This window comes from Scleropages formosus, chromosome 17, assembly GCF_900964775.1.
Source record: "Scleropages formosus chromosome 17, fSclFor1.1, whole genome shotgun sequence".
Classification (NCBI taxonomy): domain Eukaryota; kingdom Metazoa; phylum Chordata; class Actinopteri; order Osteoglossiformes; family Osteoglossidae; genus Scleropages; species Scleropages formosus.
In genome coordinates, this window is record NC_041822.1 from 13,100,977 (window position 1) to 13,122,069 (window position 21,093).

The following is a 21,093-nucleotide window of genomic DNA, read 5'->3' on the forward strand; positions in this document are numbered from 1 at the left end:
ATGGTTGTATTCTTTTGCCAGCAATCATTGTGAAGTGTTTGAACATGGGTTTCTTGTTCTGTGTTTGGTATGTCCAAAGTGTCCTCCTGCAGAAGTGGAGTCTCAACGTGGACCCTTAACTATTCAGGGTCAGTGGTGTGCTCAACGTTACTACTGAGCAGGTGGGATCCCAAAATGGGCCTTTGAAGTCCTTACAGAAATAAAGAAAGGCATGTAGCAACTCTTGGTTCTTGGAAACATACCAGCAACTTTAATAACACGAACATCCTTACGCTGTCATTGATAATGCCTTCATCTAGTGGTCACATGAAGGTGGTCTGGTGTCAACCGTATATAACCCTGTACAGCATCTCTAACGGTGCAGCCACGTGAACTTTATATCATAATCATCTGTGAGCCTAATAATTATTGAAATGTCTCCATGTAGGTTGTACCCAGTCTCACACTCCATGTTTCCTGGACAGACTCTGCAGAACCACCGCCCTGCATCGGGCAGCAGCCAGGTTACCGATAATGAGCGAAAACAGTTGAGTAAGAGTAAAAGAGCTGTTAGAAAGTCTTTTTTTCTGTCTAGAATGCACAGGAGGGGTGAGCAGCCACTGGCGCTTGGACCCCCGGGGCATTTGCGGCCCTTACCGTTGGGAGTTTTCCTTTCCTCCCTGGTCACTTGGTGTAATTTCATTAATTAATTTAACTTTAATACCCAGTATAGTTCTGGTAGTCAGTACTGTGTGTCACTGTGAAAAGTAGTCTAAAATTAACTGAATCAATGGAAATACAATCATCAATGAATAACCTTTACTAGATGTATAGTAAAATAAAATATGCCAGTGTCACTGCCTGCATGTCTGAAAATACGTGTTAGTTTGGTATTTTTCGGTACGTTTTAGTCCTGGATGAAATGGTGATAAGTGGACTCCCCCACGAGTGCAGCAATGTAGTGCAGCGTAGCTCCTGTAGCCCAGTACCGACCGTCGCGCGCAGGCCCTCACCTCACGTGTCCACCGCGGCGCTCTGCAGAATGGGGCCGGTCTGTGAGCGAGGGAGGCGCCCCGCCTCTAAGGCAGCTCCACTCCAGGATGCTGAACGCTTCTGCTCTCAGTCACCTGAGCCGTCCGAGCGGCGTCAGAGTTGGGAGCCGCCGGCTGTCGGTCCGGACGGTCCACGTCGCGCTCCTCCATCCATGAGCCTCGTTTCGCCACAAAAAAGGACGCACCGTCTAGCTCTCCCCTCCGAGAGGCACGCATTCCGCTCGCGCTCTCTAGTACGGTGCCACGTGAAAAGTCACTTTGTCAAATTTCATTCTCGTGCGCGTTTTATCGAAAAGGAAAAAAAAAAAAAAAAAAAACTGCAGAAGTTTGACATTTCTGACAGGAAAAGCTATACCCCGGACTGAATTTATTTGACAGCTTGTTTGTTTGTGTCCTGTAAACTTGTAAGTGGTGTTCGAAGTGGGCTGGTGGTGGTGGTTTGGAAGTCAGCCGAGAGAGACTCACAATGGCGGGATGCTGCCTGACAGCCGAGCAGCGGGAATGTAAAAAAATTAACAAGGAGATCGAGAGGCAGCTCAACCGGGACAAGAAGGACTCCCGCAGAGAGCTGAAACTCCTTCTGCTAGGTGAGTGAAGCCTCCGGGAGCGGCTGGAGGAGCCAGAACTAGTCGTACTACAGGTGGACCGGAGAGACGCGGTGGGTACCGTACCCGTACCGGTCCGACTTCGGCTCGAGCTGAGCTCGAGCTCCAAGTCCACGCAGCTACTCATACAAAAAATGAAAATAACACGGCGGAAAAAGTGAATAGTGCCAGAGTGCCAGGTGTTGGCGGGGTGCAAGACTCAAGAGCTCAAGTGCAGCCGAGTCTTGTTATGTTAGAGTCTAGGATAATTAAGTGCAGGGCAGCCTGGCCGTGTTGTTGTGGGAACTTAAAACTTAGCGGTGTCCTACGTGAACTTCAGAATGAACTCTGAACTATCACGACCATGGCACATGTGTCACAGCATGTTGAATTTCCTAAGGAGACCAGAGGTGTACGAAATGAGCTGGCTGTGGGGATCATGTGGATAATCTCTCCAAACTTAAATTTCTCCATAGTTTTTTCGATGTTGTCAGAGTCTTTTTTTTTTTTTCTTTCCTTTTTTTTCCAGGCCCTCAAGATGTCAGTTTTTTTTTTTTTTTTTTGTATCATATATTCTCTGGGGGAAGTTACCAGAAACACTGCTTTACCTTGCTTGTTGGAGGCACACCTGCATCTCTGCAGCGAGTCTTTCTCATTTGCTTTGCTCGGGAAGCATTTCGTGGTTTGCTGCCACCTTTGCATACGGTGTTTCGGGACTGTTGGTCTCAAAGACCGGCTTCCACAAAGCGAGTCTTACCGCATCCGCTCGACAAGACTTCAAGACGCGCACGTCTTAAGACGTACGCATGTGAAATTAAGGAGTCCTCTTCATTAGAGTACTGCTTCGCTTCTCAGGTGGGTCGCGCATCATCTTTCTTACCCACACTGCTTTGACAAAGTTAGGTAAGCATTTTTTCCCACATGCAAATACATTCAAAAGAGCCTAGTCAGTTGGGTTCTTCCGCTGCGAGATGTGGTGAGGACGGTTGTACAGAAATGAGACTGCAAACATAATGGTCCAAGAAGCAGTTTTAAGCTCAACGCGATGTTTAAGCTCTTTCCTTTTACTTCTGCCTTATCTTCTGTGCAATGGCTCGAAAAGGAGAGCCACTCGGCTCGACTCCGTCACGAGACGGTAATCGCAGAGTGCAATGTAGGTAAATTGAAAGCAAGTTTTCTAGTGATATAGAGCTTTTCCTGGCAGTGTCATCATGCAGCAGGTTTGTTGGCTCCATGTGGGCTACCACAGTAAACACAGAGCAGACAGTCATTAATGCCAGCCATACTTCATTAGTACAAACATACACTGTCAAAACTATGATGGGGTCCAGATGATGCTGTAGTGGCATATGCTGTTCCTCAACATACAGATTCTCAGGCTCAAGAATGCAACAAAGGCCTGCATCTTACTTTGTACTCACCTGAACCCTGGTTCGAGGACCTAGAAATGGACAGTTGAAGTACAGTATTGGATAAGTGGTGGCTGGTTCTCTTCTAGTAAACAATTTGAACCATATCCACTGAGAATATTTTAGACGTAAGAACAGAACATTAGGCAGTGTAGCCATTTGAACTGACATTATACCTAATTGTTAAACTTTTTTCAAAATACTTTATCCAGTGATAAAGTTTCAGTAGCTCACCCAACTGTTCTAGCTGTCATATTTGTAACAAAAGATTATATTTAATAATTAAAATATAGTATTTGCAATAAAAGTACACAATATTGCACATTCCTTTTCAATGTTTCTTTAAAAGCTTTTGCCCAGTTGAATGTGTTGTGCATCAGGTATCCCAGATCATTTTCTGGCATTCTTTTCATAATTCTCTAGTGGACCTCGGTCCCTGAGGCTTTAATTAAAACCTTCGTTAACCTCACCAGGACTTCGCAGTTGTTGTTTACAATCAAGAGCAGGTACAGCAGTAAAGGGCAACTCTGTCCCCTTTGGTCAGAAGAAAAACATTTTCTTTTCCTTACAGTTCTGCTATGGATGCGGATATTGCCAAGTTTTTGTACCCATAATTTGCCAAAAACTGCTTTCTGGTATTATGGATGGCTGGTGGAGTTTATGAGATACAGTACATCTATCAACTTTCGAGATATAACCATCACGCTTGGATGGTTTAACCCCATTATTTAATCCCATTTTATCTAATTCTTGCTTACATATTGTCTTATTTTGCTTTATATTTCATTTAACTTATTTTAAAATATATATATATATATATATATATAAAAAACACTATCAGTACATGCATGCAATACTAATGGCACTGAATTGCTTAGAGCTTGTTACACTCTTCATTCTGTGATTAAAAACTAGACTACAGCATTTAAGCAAAGTTAATTATGATTGGCATTTTGTTTCACAAGTATGTTTAAGAAATTATATTGTGTCAGTAGCTACTTCTCTATTGCATTTGGCTTCTTTTTTACACTCCGGTCCCCTTAAAACCAAATAAAGACTTCTCTTTCCTTATGGAAACCACTTGGTTGATTACTTCAGCTTTATCTTTGTCTCACTCTCACCCCATCTGGTTTAGCACATATCTTTACCTAGAAATTCTATGTATCTTTATTCTTTTGTATATGAATACAGTTTGCTAAGAGTGACAGTGATGTCTAAATAAATGCCAGGACCTGAAATTCAGCAGCAGAACCTCACTCTTACAGCCTGAGAACACCATCATTCTGGTACAAGGCCTATTTAACTGTTGAATGAACCTGAGCAGTGCAGTTTCTTCACTTTACACTGGAAGCAATTTTGCAAAAATGATTTTTTTTAGTTTCATCTGGTCAGCTTTGATCTTAGAGGCAGGATAGGTGTTTGTACACTGCTTCTGCTCTTGCTCCTGGACTAGCAGACTAAAACATATCTGTCCACATTTGGACTCAGTCCTGGTTCTGCTGCCACACTGTTTATGCTCTCAGGCTGCTGTTTGAGCCTCCCTGCCCTGCTCTGACCGTGCCGTAAACCCAAACACGGCAAATTTTCTCCAGCTGAAATTCAAACACAAGATGGAAGAGAATGGGGTAAAGTACCATAGGTTTAGAGTGTGGGGGACAGGGCAGTAAAGTAGTAGGAACTTTATCCTTTCTTGTGGGGTGATTAATTCATCCATTCCATCTAATAAAGGATGCTGGCAGTGGTTGTGTGTGTGTGTGTGTGTGTGTGTGTGTGTGATGGTGTCATCTTGATAGGCAGGAGAATGGTCCTCAATAAAATCAATACAGTCTGTTTCACAGCTTCTAAGAGGTGCTTTGTGCAAAGTCCTAGTCACCTTCTTCAAAGCCAAGATGGTCCACATGTATAAACATATATAAACTATGTGAAACCCTGGTAAAACAGGATTCTGTGTGTGAAATCCAGTGGTTATGAATCATGGGGCATCGGGAAGGATTGTGGGTCACACAAAGGGGAGCAAGATGGAGGGCATTCAGTGGAACAGCAGCCCTCTGTTCTCCAAAGATGTAAAACCTTACAAATTAAATGCAAGTGTGTTCCCTTGCATCTCCTTGTGCTCAGAGGAGAGACCAAATACACAAGCTCACTGAGGTCACACTCATTCTTATGTCTAAGGTTGGCCCTTTTTGTGCAGCTTCATTAATAAGATTTTTTAAGTAGTTAAATGAAAGCAACAGCTTATACAAAACTAACACATTTGTTCTACAGCATTGCTTTTCTTAACTTCCCCCAAAAATGCAGATATAACAACATTTGCACGTAGACTTCCTTGAAATGATTTTGTTCTTTTTGAAAGAAATTTTTTTTCACAAGAAAATGTTGAATAAAGATGCTTTCTCTATATTATGTACTACCTCTATAGAATAAGGTAATAAATGCTGGTAACTGAATGTGAACATGAAAACTGTATATATATGTTGATGCAAAACATAATATAGCATTGTTTAAAATAATGTCAGTCTTGAGCTTTGAGGTGGGTGGATGAGATTTTCTTGAACATTACCAGCTAGCGATGAAATGTAAACAGTGCTGTGATCCACCAAGTGTTACAGTAGGGCTTGGGTGTTTAATAAAGATTAAATTATTCTAGTATCATATTCATGTACAGTATTTTGTAACATGATTTACATTAGTTTGCCTTACACTCTTGCTGACAGTGACTCACTGGGTCATAAAAACAAGGTGTTCCATGTGCTCATGAGTGTAAACTAGGTTTACTTAAGTGTCACATGTCTGCAGCCATGTCTCTTTCTCCTAATGTAATGCACAAATTGTATTTTGCTGAGATGTATGTCGCTTTGGACAAAAGTGTCTGCTAAATGAATAAATATAAATGTAAACTGTAAATGTGTACCGTGCACTGGTCAAATCAGCATTATTAACATTTTCCTAGACAAGTTTGAATGACTTTGGCAGTATATAACCTTAGTGTTATTAAAATTGACTTAATTTCTTCTAAAATCAGCAAATCAATATTAATTTAGCTGAAGCTTTTCTTCATAGTAATTTACAGTGTGCGATTTGTATTCTAAGCTTTTTGCAATGATTCATCCATTTATAAAGCTGGATAATTTTACTGGGACAAATCAGGGAACGTATCTTGCTCATGGATATTAGAGCGGGTGGTGGGATTGGAACCGCATCTCCAGCGCATCTCCGTGACCAGTGTTTGCCTTTGTCCCTCTTCCTCGTTCCTGCCTTCTCGCTACGGACCTTTGGTTGCTTCGTGATCATGTCTCTTGTCTTGTCCTACGGAATCCTGTCTGCGAATCACCTGACCCATGCCTGTCCCTGACAACTGTGTTTGCCTGCCTCTTTTGTTGTCTCTTCAATAAAAGGCACCTGCATTTTGGTTGAAAAACGACGCTTCGCCTTGTTTTCGATGACACTCTTGCATCTCTGAAGCTGACAATGGGCAGTCTGTTGTACCCATGGTTTCCTAGATGAGGTTAAACTGAAACGAATACTATAAAGCAAATTAGGCAAAGATGGTGCTGGATTTTGCTGAGGACGCGTGGGCCGAATTGTGGGATTATTTTGGGAGCATGCAAAACACTGCAGTACCTGGTTTCCATTCCTAGAGTCTCCACGGGGGGCACTAATGGGCAAGTGTTTGCTGAAAGAAAAGGTTTAAGTACAGACTCCAGCCAGGTTGGCAGATATGCTTTGCATATCCAGTATGAGCGTGTCAGGTCAGCAAACTTCATAGCATCAGTTACACAAGTCTGTTTTATTAGCACTGATGCTGTTTTATTGCTACGCTACTCTGTTTATTGGTCTTGTTTTACTGTTTCTAGGCTGAAACTGACCTCTAGCTTTCATAAGCTTCCTGTACAGTGTCCCTTCCTAAACCTTCTAAATTTCATCCATAATAATTAAAAAAAACTTCTTGATGTATGTTTTAGAAACTATTTAACAACTACCACTACATTTGACAATTATTTCTTTCACTGGTGTTTTTAAAACCTGCCATTACAATAAGCTTTGCTTAATGTGCAAAATTTACCTACGGATACAATTACGGACAGAATTGTTGCACTTGTCGCACGAGTTCTGTTTGGCCTGCGATCCCATGTACCCCCCCGCCTTGTCTCTTTCCATTCACTTCCTTTAGCTGGCTGTATCAAATTCAAGTTTCTGGTTACGTGCTACAACCATGAATAGATCTGCTTCTCAATATCTACAAGGCATGATCACTAGCCACACCCCAACCAAGTTTCTACACTTCTCCACCTCAGCCCCCTTGGTGGTCCCACAAAGAGTTTTGGCCCCAATGTAGTGGAATGGCCTCTTAAATTAAAAATCAGTCTCGCCACTATTCATAAAACTAGCTGCTGTGATTTGATTTTACAGAGGTTTTTTTCACATTAGCTTGTCTTGAGGTTATCTGTCAGATGAAGTTTGTTTGTTTAGTGACTTAAGACACTTTTCTTTCTCAGTTTTGCACTTGTATTGGTACATGTACAGTATATAATCCTGTAGACAATCTGTGTCAGTTGACCACTGAAAGCCAAGTTCAAGTGAATGATGTCTGATCCACTTCACTGAGAACATTTTCCTTTGTCTAAATTGTTATTTGTCAGTGTAAACAGGGGATCCATGTTGCTTGATTGGTCATTGATTGTCAGGTTCAAGATAATGGTATCTGCTACAGTTCCAAGTGCCACCCATACAAGACATTTAGGTCAGTCCAGCATGAGCTTCTTAGGTCTGTTGGTCGACTTCTCAAAGAATAGTGTGTATGAAAGTATGGCTCTTCCTTGTTTTCTTAGTTGTGCGGTTACAATATTCATAGCATGTGATGCTGAGGTGTTTCTGCAATGACAGAGACTGACAAAGCTCAAGTGACTACTCTTGTAATGCCATCCCAGCCACCTAACACTAAGGTTTTTGCAGTAATTTAGTGTTGTTAGTAAGTGCTTCATATTCATTTGTAATTGTAGAATGCATCTTTTCCCTCACACATTGATCAAGGAGCTGTAAACTGTGAAACAAGGAAGAAAAATGTGCCTCTTGCCAGGGTGTATTCACAACACGTGGCATTTCACACCTATGAGAGGTGACAATGTGTCCCTCTGTCCATCAGTCACTTTCCTGAGAATGTTATCAGAACCAGTAAACCCTCTTTTGTTTCTTATCTTGGGGTGAAAACAGCTATTGAGCAGTACAATACATCAGCCCCACAGTGCTGCCGTCACTTTTTCATCGTCCTTTGAATGCTACTGCTGAAATGTAAAAATAACTTGTTTCATTTTTTTTTCTTTCATTTGTAAGCATTTTGTATTTGTTAATGATCCGTGATGTGAGCTCTGCATGACTGTCCGCTTTCTGGAAGGGGAGTGTTTGCTCTTGTTTTCTGAAGGATGATGTTTGTCCAAGAAGACAGTACTCTTTCTTAGAATGCCTGCCTAACTGAGTGGACTAGAAAGCGCATAGACAGCATGTTGTAATGTGCAGGATACACATGCACTGTCTGTGATCAGTGAGGTTTATTCTGGCAGGAGACATCTCACTTGAGCGCTTTGTTCAGATTTCTGGCCTTAACCCTTTCTCACACACACACACACACACACACACACACACACACACACACACACACACACACACACACACACAGAAGAAAGCAGTGAGAAAACCAACAACATCATTTTACAGCAGAAATACTGAATGAATGCAAGCTCTGCATAAACTGCTCTGATTTATCCTTTACTTAGTTTATTTAGCTGCAACTTTTCTCCAAAGCAACATGCAGTGAGTACTATGTAGCTGATACCTTTATCAAAGGCAGCTTACAATGTTAGATACACTATACTAAACCCCCTACAGTCATTCATCAATGTATACACGAGAGCAATGTAACACACACATGTACACTACGAGTTGTTTCTGTTCACCAGTCCACCTAAAACACATGTCTTTGGACTGCAGGATGGAACCAAAGCACCCAGGAGAAACTCATACAAACAAGAGCAGTACTTGCAAACTACACACAGACTTAATGGGGATCAAATCCATATGCAGTCTGACAGCCTGGACACTTTCAGAACACCAGCAGTACCCGCTACATGACCATTCTGCCCGTTTTTTGCCCCCTTTGTAACAAATAGTGTCGTGCTAATGATTTTTCCAGTCACATGGAGATGAAGACACACAGCATTAACTGGCATGTATGTGTACATGGAAGCAGCCCAGTATAGTGTAGCCCACATGGGTTCTGCCTCTGGATTTAGAAATTAGAGCTTCAAATCCCACCTTCCACTGTACTCCCCCTGTGCAAGGTCCTTACCCCAAAGTTACTCCAGTAAAAAATTACCTCTTTGAATAAATGGGTAAATTGTTGTAACTGTTAGTCACTTTGGAGAAAATGATCAGATAAATGTATGGAGATTATAGCTTTTATTCTTTTAGGTTCCTGATGCCCACCAGTGTGATGTGGAAAAGCCCACAGTTCACCCATCAGGGCCTTATACCATAGCGAGTTCTCATTGGTCATCCCTGTTGACTACACATTCACAGAATGCTGACCACAAACACAAACAAGGCCAAATTCTCCGAAGTCTACACTGCTCGACGGCATCTCTTCCTCCTTCCTGTTATGCATAGCAGTTAAAGAGAATGAGGAGATTGTGAGCCATTCCAGTGGGCCTAATCCAATTGTGCAGAGTTAATAGCACTTGACTCTTCTGAGAATTTGCTCTGATTTTCCCTCTATTTTGTTTGGCTCTTTGACTGGTCACCATGGAGACCAGGGATATGGGCTTTCCCAGTATTGTGGCTGAAATTTGCTATTGCCTAGCAACAGACAGCTCCTCTTTTTCACAAATGTCCACAGCATTGTGTTATACCTCACATATACATCTACAGCAGTACAGAAATACAAAGCCTTGTGGACGGTCAAACACAAATATGGATACATCCTGCACATTGCTCATGAAAATATAGAGAATATATAGCTCGCATTCATCCACATTACTCAAATTGCTGCACGTGTGATTTATGTAAAACGCTATACTGCACATCATGCACATCTATAAAACTGTATGCTGTATTAAGTATTGATATGTATATTTAGTTGTTAGGTGTGTAGACGAGCTTGATCTGTTCTGCAAAGAGGTGTATGTGTGTAAATGTACACCATTTTGCCTGTTACCTTCTTTAATGTGCATCTGCACCTACCAGTCGGATTGAACTCTGACACATATTCACAGTCCAAGTGGGAGGTTTTGTGTGCCTGGTGGCTCCGAGGAAGCCGAGCACAGTGGCGGAGAAACGTAAATATTGCCGCAGTGCTAGAAATAACACTGCCTTGATGTGTGTTTTATGAATTCAGACTACAGAGATTAATCTTCTTCCTACTCCAGCATCAGGATTCATGATTTAAAACTTTGTTCTGTTTTCCTTTGGTTTGTTTATGCCTTTTGGTAATTGTTTGAAAATAAGAGGAAGCTGTCATATGTACAGGTGGCTGGAAGGGCGCCATCTAGTGGACAGTACTGAGGGAGGAAACTGCAAGCATTTCCACACTCATTGGAGTACATTTACAATGCTTTTGCATAAGAACATATTTGCACCTGTCTTTTGTTAAATAAATTAAATTTAAATTAACTTCGGTGAATACTGCAATCAAAATTAAGGTATCAAAGAGGTGCATTTTTAAGTTTTAGGCTCTACTTTAGATACGTTTACTTTTTACAGCCAGTGCTTTTCCGATCGTTTAGACATTTAGCATATAAGCTAGCATTTAAACTAAACCTCTTACTTAATTAAAATAACTTTTACATTTCAAACAGTGAAGTGTAAAAAAGTTTAAGGAGGTGTTCAATTGTAACCAAATTCCCAGAGCATCTTAAACAAGACTGTCTCAAATCCTCTTTGCCGGGTGTGAGAAATGTGATGTCAGTCTTCTGTAAAACATAAGATTTTAATCTTGGCACTGGTATTTTGAGGATGTTTTATGTTTGTGTGCCTTCACTCTGAGGAGGTCAGACTTGTAATTAAATGGTCAATGAGAGAATAACCAAGGCCACACACACACACACACCTACCTGGTGTGTCCTGTAGCTCTATTGGGAAAATATGTCCAAGTAACACTTTATATTTTCAACACTTTACTACAGGGTTATGTGTGCTGTCAACAATGTCCCACAGTTTTTCATGAATGCTGAGTGCTGACATTGGATTTTCACTGATGTTTCCAAGAGAATACAAGCAAACACAAACACACATCTCAGTCTTGATGCATAAAGCTGATATTTCTCTGGCCTATTTGCCATAGGAACGGGAGAGAGTGGGAAGAGCACCTTCATCAAGCAGATGAGGATCATCCATGGCTCCGGCTACACTGAGGAAGACAAGATGGGCTTTGCCAAGCTGGTGTATCAAAACATCTTCACGTCCATGCAGGTCATGATCCGCGCCATGGAAACTCTCAACATCCAGTTTGCCAACAGCGAGAATATTGTAAGTCCTTCCTCATTCCCATTGCTTTAGTTTCTTTGCTATTGAAATATGTTCCGATACACATTCGTCGACGTGTATTTTTATGTTTGTCATGCCCACAGTCTTTATAACATTAGGAAGGGTGTGGACATGTGAATTTTGAATCTACAGGAATAAATTCACTTTGTTGTCCTCCTGGTGGGACTGCATTTGGTTATCCAAACAGTAAGTTCTCTAGAGTGTAATGGGAAAAATAACCTTCAAGCTATGCAAATGTTCCAAACCAAGTTACAAGCTGATCCATCCCAGGAAAAGGAGTCTAATAGTGTGGCCACCCCTAAGCCAGCAGGATATTTGTGTATCTGGGGTGAAATGTTGAACTTCCCTTGTCGAACACATTCTTTTGGGGGACCTGCTACTGACTATACTTCTCACACGTGCACCTTATTGTTAGCTGAGGTGGATGTAATGCAGGGCAAGACTACGTACCGAAACAAGCATAGTTCAGCACCAGCAAACTGATGTGATGCTATGACTCAAGACTTACTCATGGCTCAATGACTGATCCGAATTTATTTCTGTCATCCCGCTCCGGTGCTGATCTGAGTTAACGCTGCACATATTTGCATTGCAAACGAAAGAAGAGAACACTCAGCCAATAAACTAGTAGAGAGAAGTCATAGCTTCAGGAAATGATGGTCGTTTTCAGTATTCTAAAAGCACAGTGTGTAAGATCTGTATCACAAATGTCCATCTATCAACCATACAAACTATCACACACATACACTGTCAGAAACCGCTTGTCCCGAGTGGGGTTGCAGCGAGCCAGAGCCTAACCTGGCAACACAGGCGCAAGGCTGGAGGGGGAGGGGACACACCCAGCATGGGATACCAGTCTGCCGCAGGGCACCCCAAGTGTGACTCGAACCCCAGACCTGCCAGAGAGCGGAACCTGGCCAAGCCCGCTGTGCCACCGTGCCCTCTATTACAAGCTATTAATGCTTATATAAATAGAAAAACTATTTTGCAGAGCTTAAGTGGTGCCATGGGTGCTAAGCAGCTCCTGAGCTGTTTGGTGGGAGTGGGGTTTGCATATTTCTCCCTGTGCTTACACCCGCAGACACACATGGAATAAGGGAGTGGAAAACCACTTCTACATTTACATTACATTTACATTTATTCAATTAGCAGACGCTTTTGTCCAAAGCGACATACATCTCAGCGAAAATACAATTTGTGCATTACATTAAGAGAAAGAGACATAGCTGCAGACATGTGATTCTTAAGTAAACCTAGTTTGTTACTTTCCACTTGATGCACCGATGTTCATCGCTCAAGTAAGTGCATAAAACGCAGGATAGATGACTCCTGATAACCTTCCTACAAATGTTTTTTTTTTTTTTAAATAAGGTACACATACAATGCCAGAGTAGCGGCTGTGTAAAGGCTTATCTGGGGATGATCATGAAGTTATGGTGCATGAACATTTACACCATACATGAGTTTGAGAGATCTTGGTTGAAGTGAGTCCGGAAAAGGTGAGTTGTCAGACCCTTCTTGAATGTAGACAGAGTTTCTGCAGTTCTGAGGGGAAGGTCATTCCACCGCAACGGAGCCAGAACTGAAAATCTCCGTGCTTTACTTTTCTTGCGCGGGACCACGAAGCGAGCAGAAGTAGACGAGTGAAGGGGTCTGGCTGGGGTGTAGTGGTTGATAAAGTCTTATAAATAGCTGGGAGCAGTTCTATTGATGCATTTGTAGACAATAACCAGGGTCTTGAATTTGATCCGGGCAGCTATAGGAAGCCAGTACAGAGAAATGAGTAGAGGAGATACATGGGAATGCTTTGGCAAATCAAACACAACTCGTGCAGCAGCATTCTGTATCAGCTGCAGAGGTTTGATGGCAGTAGCAGGAAGGCAGCACAGGAGAAAGTCCAGTAGTCCAGACGGGATGTCACCATGGCCTGGACAAGTAGTTGGGCAGAGTCAGTAGTGAGATAGGAACGGATCCTGCGAACATTATGCGGGATGTATCTGCAGGACCGGGTTGTGGCTTTGATGTGCTGAGAAAAAGACAGACTCGAGTCAATCCTCACTCCCAGACTCTTAGCCGAGGAGGTAGGGTAAATGAGTGAGTTGTCCAGTTTGATCGATAGATCGTGATAGGAGGACAGGCCATCTGGGAGGTGAAGAATCTCTGTTTTGGAGCGGCTGAGCTGGAGGTGGTGATCAGACATCCATGCAGAGATGTCCAACAGGCAGGCAGCAATGCGTACGGAAATGTCTGATGCTCCAGGTGGAAAGGAGATGAAGAGGTGGGTATCATCAGCATAGCAGTGGTATTTGAATCCGTGGGAGGTTATGACTGGGCCGAGGGAGGAGGTGTACATCAAGAAGAGAACAGGACCCAGTACCGAGCCCTGCGGGACACCGGTTGAGAGAGGCAGAGAAGAAGAACAAGAGCTCGGCCAAACTACTTGATAGGATCTGTCAGATAGGTAGGATTCAAACCATCTTAGTGCTGCTACGTTCATCCCAAGCTGACTAAGAGAGCAGAGTAGAATCCGGTTGTTGACGGTGTCGAATGCTGCAGACAGATTGAGGAGGATGAGGACCGAGGAGAGGGAGGTGGCTCTAGCAGATTGGAGAGTATCAGACACCGCCAGAAGTGCCGTCTCAGTGGAGTGACTAACTTTGAAACCAGACCGATATCCATTGAGGAGATGGTTCCGGGTGAGGAAATCAGACAGTTGATCACAGGCTGCCCGCTCTAGAGTTTTAGACAGGAAGGAGAGGAGGGAGACCGGTCTGTAGTTTTGGACCGAATTGGGATCCAGAGAGGGTTTCTTTAACAGAGGTGAAATGAGAGCAGTTTTGAAGGCAGCTGAGAAACAGCCAGAGGAGAGCAAGGAGTTGATGATCTTAGAGATGAAAGTGGTGAGCTGCGGGGAAATGTTTTGTAGGAGTGACGATGGGATCGGATCAAGCGAGCAGGTGATGGCTTTGTGCGATATCAGGGGGTCGGAGATTTCAGCTTTGGAGATCGGCATGAATTTGGAGAGCATAACTTCGCAGGGAGGTCCAATGGGAACCGGGCAGAGTGATACTGAGAACTTGTCAGTGATTGCTTTGACTTTGTCTCTGAAAAATAAAGCAAAGTCATTTCTGTTCCTCCTTTACCTTAGAAACCTCATGAGTGGTCACTGTGAGTCAGAATTGAATTGATGGCACTTCTGTCCATCATCCAAATGATCCAATGCTAGATCTGTAACATTAATCAGAGCAAGGTCACCTGTAAGTCAGCATTTTGTTTGATGCTTATACCATGTCGATGTTCCTTGCAGATTAACTAGTTATTTTAGTGTGCACCTGGAGTGGTAGATTTCAATTGTCACTTAGATACAGTGATTAGTGGCTCTTGACTTTACCTCTAGAAGTCCGTGGAAATAAAAAATACATTCATTCAAAATATCTGCCGACCTCCTGTTGAAGGCACAGACTTAGTCAGTGTGTGGCCATTATCTTTGCCTTTGTTTGTGATGATTCATTATTTTGTACTGTGACTGGTACTATGTGATACTTCACATGTTTTTTTTAGCAGCTACTCCCACATGTACAATAGATGTTAATCTGTATAAGTGGACCTTTATCCACCTGTATGCAACCAGTCAAAAGTACACTTGCTCATTTTTTTCATTTGGTTAAGTCTGAGCAGGAAATGAGCCAACATGTCTTCCTAGCTCTTCTGCAGCAGTCCTCTGATATGAAGGACATGTTGGGTTGCTGTGTATTTAGTCTTTCAATTTTTAGTCCAGTTCGTCCCATATTAGTATTTCCCAGGTTGTCCAGGTGTACACACATTTTTAACAGATGCTGTCAGTTTGTACTTTCAATCACAAATATTTTGAAAGGATTTTAGGTGTAGAGTTGAAGGGGATATAGCACCAAACATCCCCGTCTTTGTCTTGTTGATGAGATGAGTGGTGCTAGAGAAATTTCTATGTCCACAATGGTTGTGTTGTAGCTATAGTATCACAGCCATTGCAGAACTTTTCTCAAAGCCCAGTGTGCATGGGTTCCTCTGTGTGGTCCAGCTGTGTGATCTGTGCAGGTGGTCCGTAGCCTCTCTCTGCAGGTGTTCCGTGTCCAGGATTTAAACACCCAGACGTTCCTTCAGGATGCAATTCATGGAAACATATGTTGTCAGTACTAATGGATATTACAGACCTTTTGTGGGGCAGATGGGAGTGTTTTGACTCTCCTCCCAGAGGACACAGTGTAGGAGTCTCTTCTGGTGCACGGTGTTATTCTCTCCTAGAGCCAGTCCGATGTGTCCTTTGTCCTGGATGATGTGGTGAAGTCAGACTTTGAAGCTGAGACAATCTCCAGCAGCTGTGGAGGGGAAGAGGGGCACAGTTCACCTGTCTGGATTTTAGATTTATTACACTGCAGAGAATCAACACTGCTTGAATCCACTCATGTTCCAGCACTGACTACAGGCTTATTGGAGATTTCAAATAAAATATAACAGCAGGCTGGAAGAACAACACAGTAGTGCTTTGTAATCATACTGTAGTGTCTTCTACAAGCCATATACATTTATTCATTTAGCTGATGATTTTCTCCAAAGTGACTGAGAATGTCAGGGTTACAATTATTTACCCATTTATACAGCCAGGTAATTTTACTGGAGCACTGTAGGGTTAGTACCTTGCTTAAGGGTACTACAGTAAGAGGTGAGACTTGAACCTGTGGGTCTAAAGGCAGTTGCTCTAACCACTACGCTACCAGCTGTCCTTTATATATTTTAAACATGTTGTAAACATGTGTTACTCAGGCCAGAAATGACATAGTGGCAGTCTCTGCAGATGGAGAGCAGGTAGAGACCTTAATGTCATTCATAAGTTCTTGCTGAATTGTATGAACATCACCAACAACACTCCAGAGGGTGTAGGACATTAATCAAGGCATATAGAACTTACCCACAGGGACCGTTCTTCCCAATCAGAAACCTGTTCAGTCTGAAACATTAATGAGACTGCATCTGCCTCTTTGTCTGTTTTACTATTTCCCAGCGTTTGACCTCTATATTGAACATAGTGCCAACTGAAGGTGGCCCATCAGTATGTGACACTTTTACAGCGGCCATTCTTATTGCCCTCAGAGACATACTTGTTCGATGTAAAGGTTCGTGTTGGATAGGGAATCATATATTAGGAAAGGCTAGGGTTCATATGCTAAAAGAGAGTACAAAGTTCAACATTAGGTTTAAAATTGATGTAAAACTCTAGTATTTGACGCGATTTCGATGAGTTCGAAATGAAAGGGACTGTGGCAACACAGTCTGAGTTTCTCTCACTGCTTCTGCATTTGGGTAGTGTTGGGTTTGTTATTCTAATGAGTGTTTCGGTTTGCAAATCTAAGCCCAGAGAGGCACGAGTGGCTAGAAAACAGACACACAATCTGACTCTGAGGAGCATTTGCATTGGAAATAGACACTTTTGGTGTGCCAAAAATTTAACTTTCCCATAAGGCATTTGGAGAACACAAGATACCATTCGTGTGCGTGTGTGAATGCAGTGAGAGACCTTTGTTTTAGGGCCAGTCACGTCCATGTCCGATTTAAAGAGGAGTGAAGGACACTTGGTCCCAGAGCAGGTGGAAGAGGGCCACAAAGAGCTTCATGCATCCTGTCTGCTTCTCACTCAGACACGTCTGTGCGAGGTCAAACTCTGACTGCATCTTTTACCCTCGCTGTCCCTGCAGAATCATTCCAACATGGTGGCGGAGGTCGAGGTGGACAAGGTGAGCTCCCTGGAGCCAAGCTACGTGGGCGCCATCCGCAGTCTGTGGAAAGACAGGGGTCTTCAGGATTGCTACGAGCGTCGGCGGGAGTATCAGCTGTCGGACTCCACAAATTAGTGAGGCCACTGTGTTATAAGACTAATCCTTTAAACCACTATTTTATTAACACACTGTATATTGAAGTGACATCTGATTTGTGTATACAGTGGGACAAATGTTTAAATGCAAATCTCAAAGGAATGCCAGCGACACATTCACAGTGACTGAAACTACAGCATGACACTTTCCTCGGAGTTACTCGTTGAACACTGGTTTTCTTTTGGTTCTTGTTAGTGTCTGTGACTGAGTTGTCTCCATTTTCACTCTGCATGAATCAGTTACCTGAATGAACTTGACCGCATTGCACAGCCCTCCTACGTTCCCACCGAGCAGGACATCCTGAGAGTGCGGGTCGCCACCACGGGGATCATCGAGTACCGCTTTGACCTGGAGAGCGTCATATTCAGGTTACTAGTCTGTTAGTAACAGTTGATCAGTATACAAAGTTGTGAAATGTCGCAGAATTCAAGCAGACTTTCAAATGCAAACTAAGAACAAAGATTCCAGGATTAATAAAGCCCACATAACCCAGTGTCTGATCATGCCCAGCGAGAGAACTGTACTCTGGTTTCCCTCTTTAGTATTTTGAGCATCCTCACAATTGCTTTTGTGCTACAGGCCTAGCCTGCCTCAGGTTTCCCTCTTTTACTGGGATTACAATAGATAGTATGTACTGCTATGGTGCTTGGTCATTCTGTAGGATGAATGTGTATTTTGTTATGTATTCAGGATCAGCAGAGCACCATGAATACTGACCTCTGACACCGAGAACAGGACAATGTCATGCTCTGTAAATGGGAACAATGTGTGAATCTCTTTGGACAAAAAGCAATGGCTAGATTACATAGTAGTAATAGCAATCATAATAATTATAAACTTGTATTCATTTACACTGGCTTATGGGCAGAAGATTTTTAAATATAGAAACATGATCGTGTTGTTGTTTCATCCTAAAAAATGGACAAACTTTGAACAATTTTGTTATGAAACTGTCTTCTCTGTCTTCTTTTCAAAGTTTATTCTCTTTCAAATGAAATGTCATATTCTTTGTGTACTCACCTCTCAATGCCTTTTTTTACCCCGAAGATTTCAAGGAACATGTGGTATAAATTATTGCCTCTAATATGTGTCTGGGCGTTCAGCAAAAAGATGAATTCTCAAAAATGTGCCCCTACCATCCTCTTCTAAGGGTTGCCAGTGTGGTTAAACTATCGGTTGGCTCGGTTTAACTTTGTCCCACATGCCCACGGTTTCTTCGCTTTTCATTTCCTCAGATAAAATCATACCTTGCTCTTCATGATACCTTTCAGGATGGTGGATGTTGGAGGTCAGAGGTCAGAAAGGAGGAAGTGGATCCATTGTTTTGAGAACGTCACTTCTATCATCTTCCTGGTTGCACTGAGTGAATATGACCAAGTCCTGGCAGAATGTGACAATGAGGTTGTCTTCTGCAGTTCTTTTTTGTTATACTGTATAGTGTACAGAAGCTGCAGGTTCCAGACTGAGATTTTGTCACAAACAGTATCTGGTCAGCCATTTAATGAAAATAGTTTCCCAAAATTCAGAGGGTCAAATTTAAGTGAGAAACCACATTTTACTTCAGAATTGAAGAAAGAACATTTTTGTCCTTATACAGTCATATTCCGAGATATGAACGTTTGGGTTACAAAACTTCGACTTCACAAAGAATTTCATTTAATATCTCTGCTTTTGCACAAAAAGTGTTTCTTCACATTTATGCAGACTGAATGTGGGGTTTAAATAATTTCAGGTGACTTGTTTTTGTCCCAGGACACATTATTTTTTCATTAGAAAAAATGTTAATTTCACCCCTTACATTTGACCCCTGAAGTTTTTATACACCTGTACTGAGGCAGATTCTCAAAAAAGTAATGGAATGAATGTGAACCAGTGGCTGAATGATGAACTACTTTTAGCCTCTCTCATGTCTTTCAGAGAGTAATGAGTTTCAGTCCCTAACTGTCTGTGATGTGCCTGTTTTAGAATCGCATGGAAGAGAGTAAGGCTCTTTTTAAGACCATCATCACTTACCCATGGTTCCAGCAATCATCCGTCATTCTCTTCCTTAATAAGACAGACATCTTAGAGGAGAAGATTATGTACTCCCACCTAGCAACATACTACCCTGAATTCACTGGTGAGCCTTGTGTGTTGTACTCTCTTTTGTGCTTGTAGTATCAATCCTTTGGCTGAATGCACTTGATAGAACACCAGGTATCCCAAGGGGACAGACTTGTATTGTTTTGTACTATCCTCTCAAATACTGTATGTGCCTGGGGGTCCTTTAAGTTTGCAATTGATTTATAACAGTGCCTGTGTTCTTTTCTTCCCAGGGCCAAAAAATGATGCAAAAGCAGCAAGAGAGTTTATCCTGAAGATGTACCAGGAGCAGAATGAGAAAGCTCTCTACTCACACTTCACCTGTGCTACAGACACGGAGAACATCCGCTTTGTTTTCGCTGCTGTCAAGGACACCATCCTGAGGAATAACCTCAAAGACTTCAACCTGGTGTAAGAACGTAGAGGGTACACTTGGTGTAGGAAAGGGCTGGGTCAAGGTCAGAGCACATACCATAGTGGGAGTTTAGGATTAGTCTCAGGCAAAAGGTCAACCTGTTGTAGGAGAAAGTTCATTAAGAACTTAGCGTGGTATAGCTGAGCTATAATGTTAGGGTGAGAAGTGAATGTAGTGTTAGAGGGCTGCTTGGCCATCAGTCTGGTTTGGGACAAGGGACTGAGTGTAACTCGATATGGGAGAGAAGGGACATGGCAGGGAACGAATTACATGATTAACAGGTTCTCTATCAGTACAATAATCACTTGAAGAGAAATACAAGATGTATAAGTGTGCACGAGTTGTGTGTGTGTTTGTGTGTGCGTGCCTGGACTGAGGTAAGTAGAGAGGAACAGTGGTACATGGAAGTGGGAGAAGTACCAGCTATGGTAAAGAAGAGCACCTCCCCAAGAACCAGAAAGGAAAAAGGGGAAGTCAGTGACTGAAGAGCCTTTCTTATTGAAATAGTGCGCATTTGCTTGTTTTATCTAGTTTGTTTTTGGTATTTATAAATTAATTCTGACTTTTATTGTGGGGAGATATACCTAAATTAAACTTAACTGCTCCCAAAGTGGAAGGCAGGGGGTTCAGGGGCGACGACAGAACTTATTGTCTTCATAGTTCATTTTCCAGACTTCTCTCTGATTTTAGATGAAAAATGTTTTTTTTTTTATGATTGTCTTAATTTATCTTGTGCTGGATAAAATACATGTAACCTGTATATTTAATAACTTTCCTGTACAAAGAACAGGAAAGGTAGTACTGAAATGATTACATTTTTTTTGTAGTTTATTAAGAAACATGCATTTTTAAGGAAAGGTGGAAACGAAGACTGCCAAAGCTTATGTGGTTTCCTGTCTTAGCAGCTCACCGAGGCACAATCTTGAACTCAAAATTGTGAGCTAAGCCCCAAAGAATCATTTCATCAAATATGCAAATATAACTGAAAATGTAAATATGTAATCTTTTGTTAAATTAACTGCATCTGTGACATTTGAAAAACATCAATTTTTTTCTACAATTGGTACCATTCCTTTGTCTCGAATGGTGATGTCACATTTCAATAAAACCCAGTAAAATTGTACTGTTTTT

At 42.1% G+C, this 21,093-nt stretch overlaps 1 protein-coding gene across 1 annotated transcript; it reads left to right on the plus strand.

Annotated features, from left to right (window-relative positions):
• Nucleotides 1–1,005: 1,005 nt before the first annotated feature.
• Nucleotides 1,006–21,070, plus strand: LOC108938653 (guanine nucleotide-binding protein subunit alpha-14-like). Its single transcript, XM_018759456.2, has 7 exons — nucleotides 1,006–1,618; nucleotides 11,357–11,541; nucleotides 17,289–17,443; nucleotides 17,705–17,833; nucleotides 18,737–18,866; nucleotides 19,431–19,584; nucleotides 19,781–21,070. Exons 1-7 carry the CDS (start codon nucleotides 1,498–1,500, stop codon nucleotides 19,960–19,962), a joined length of 1,056 nt encoding a protein of 351 aa, XP_018614972.1. The 5' UTR covers nucleotides 1,006–1,497; the 3' UTR covers nucleotides 19,963–21,070.
• The last annotated feature ends 23 nt before the right edge of the window (nucleotides 21,071–21,093 follow it).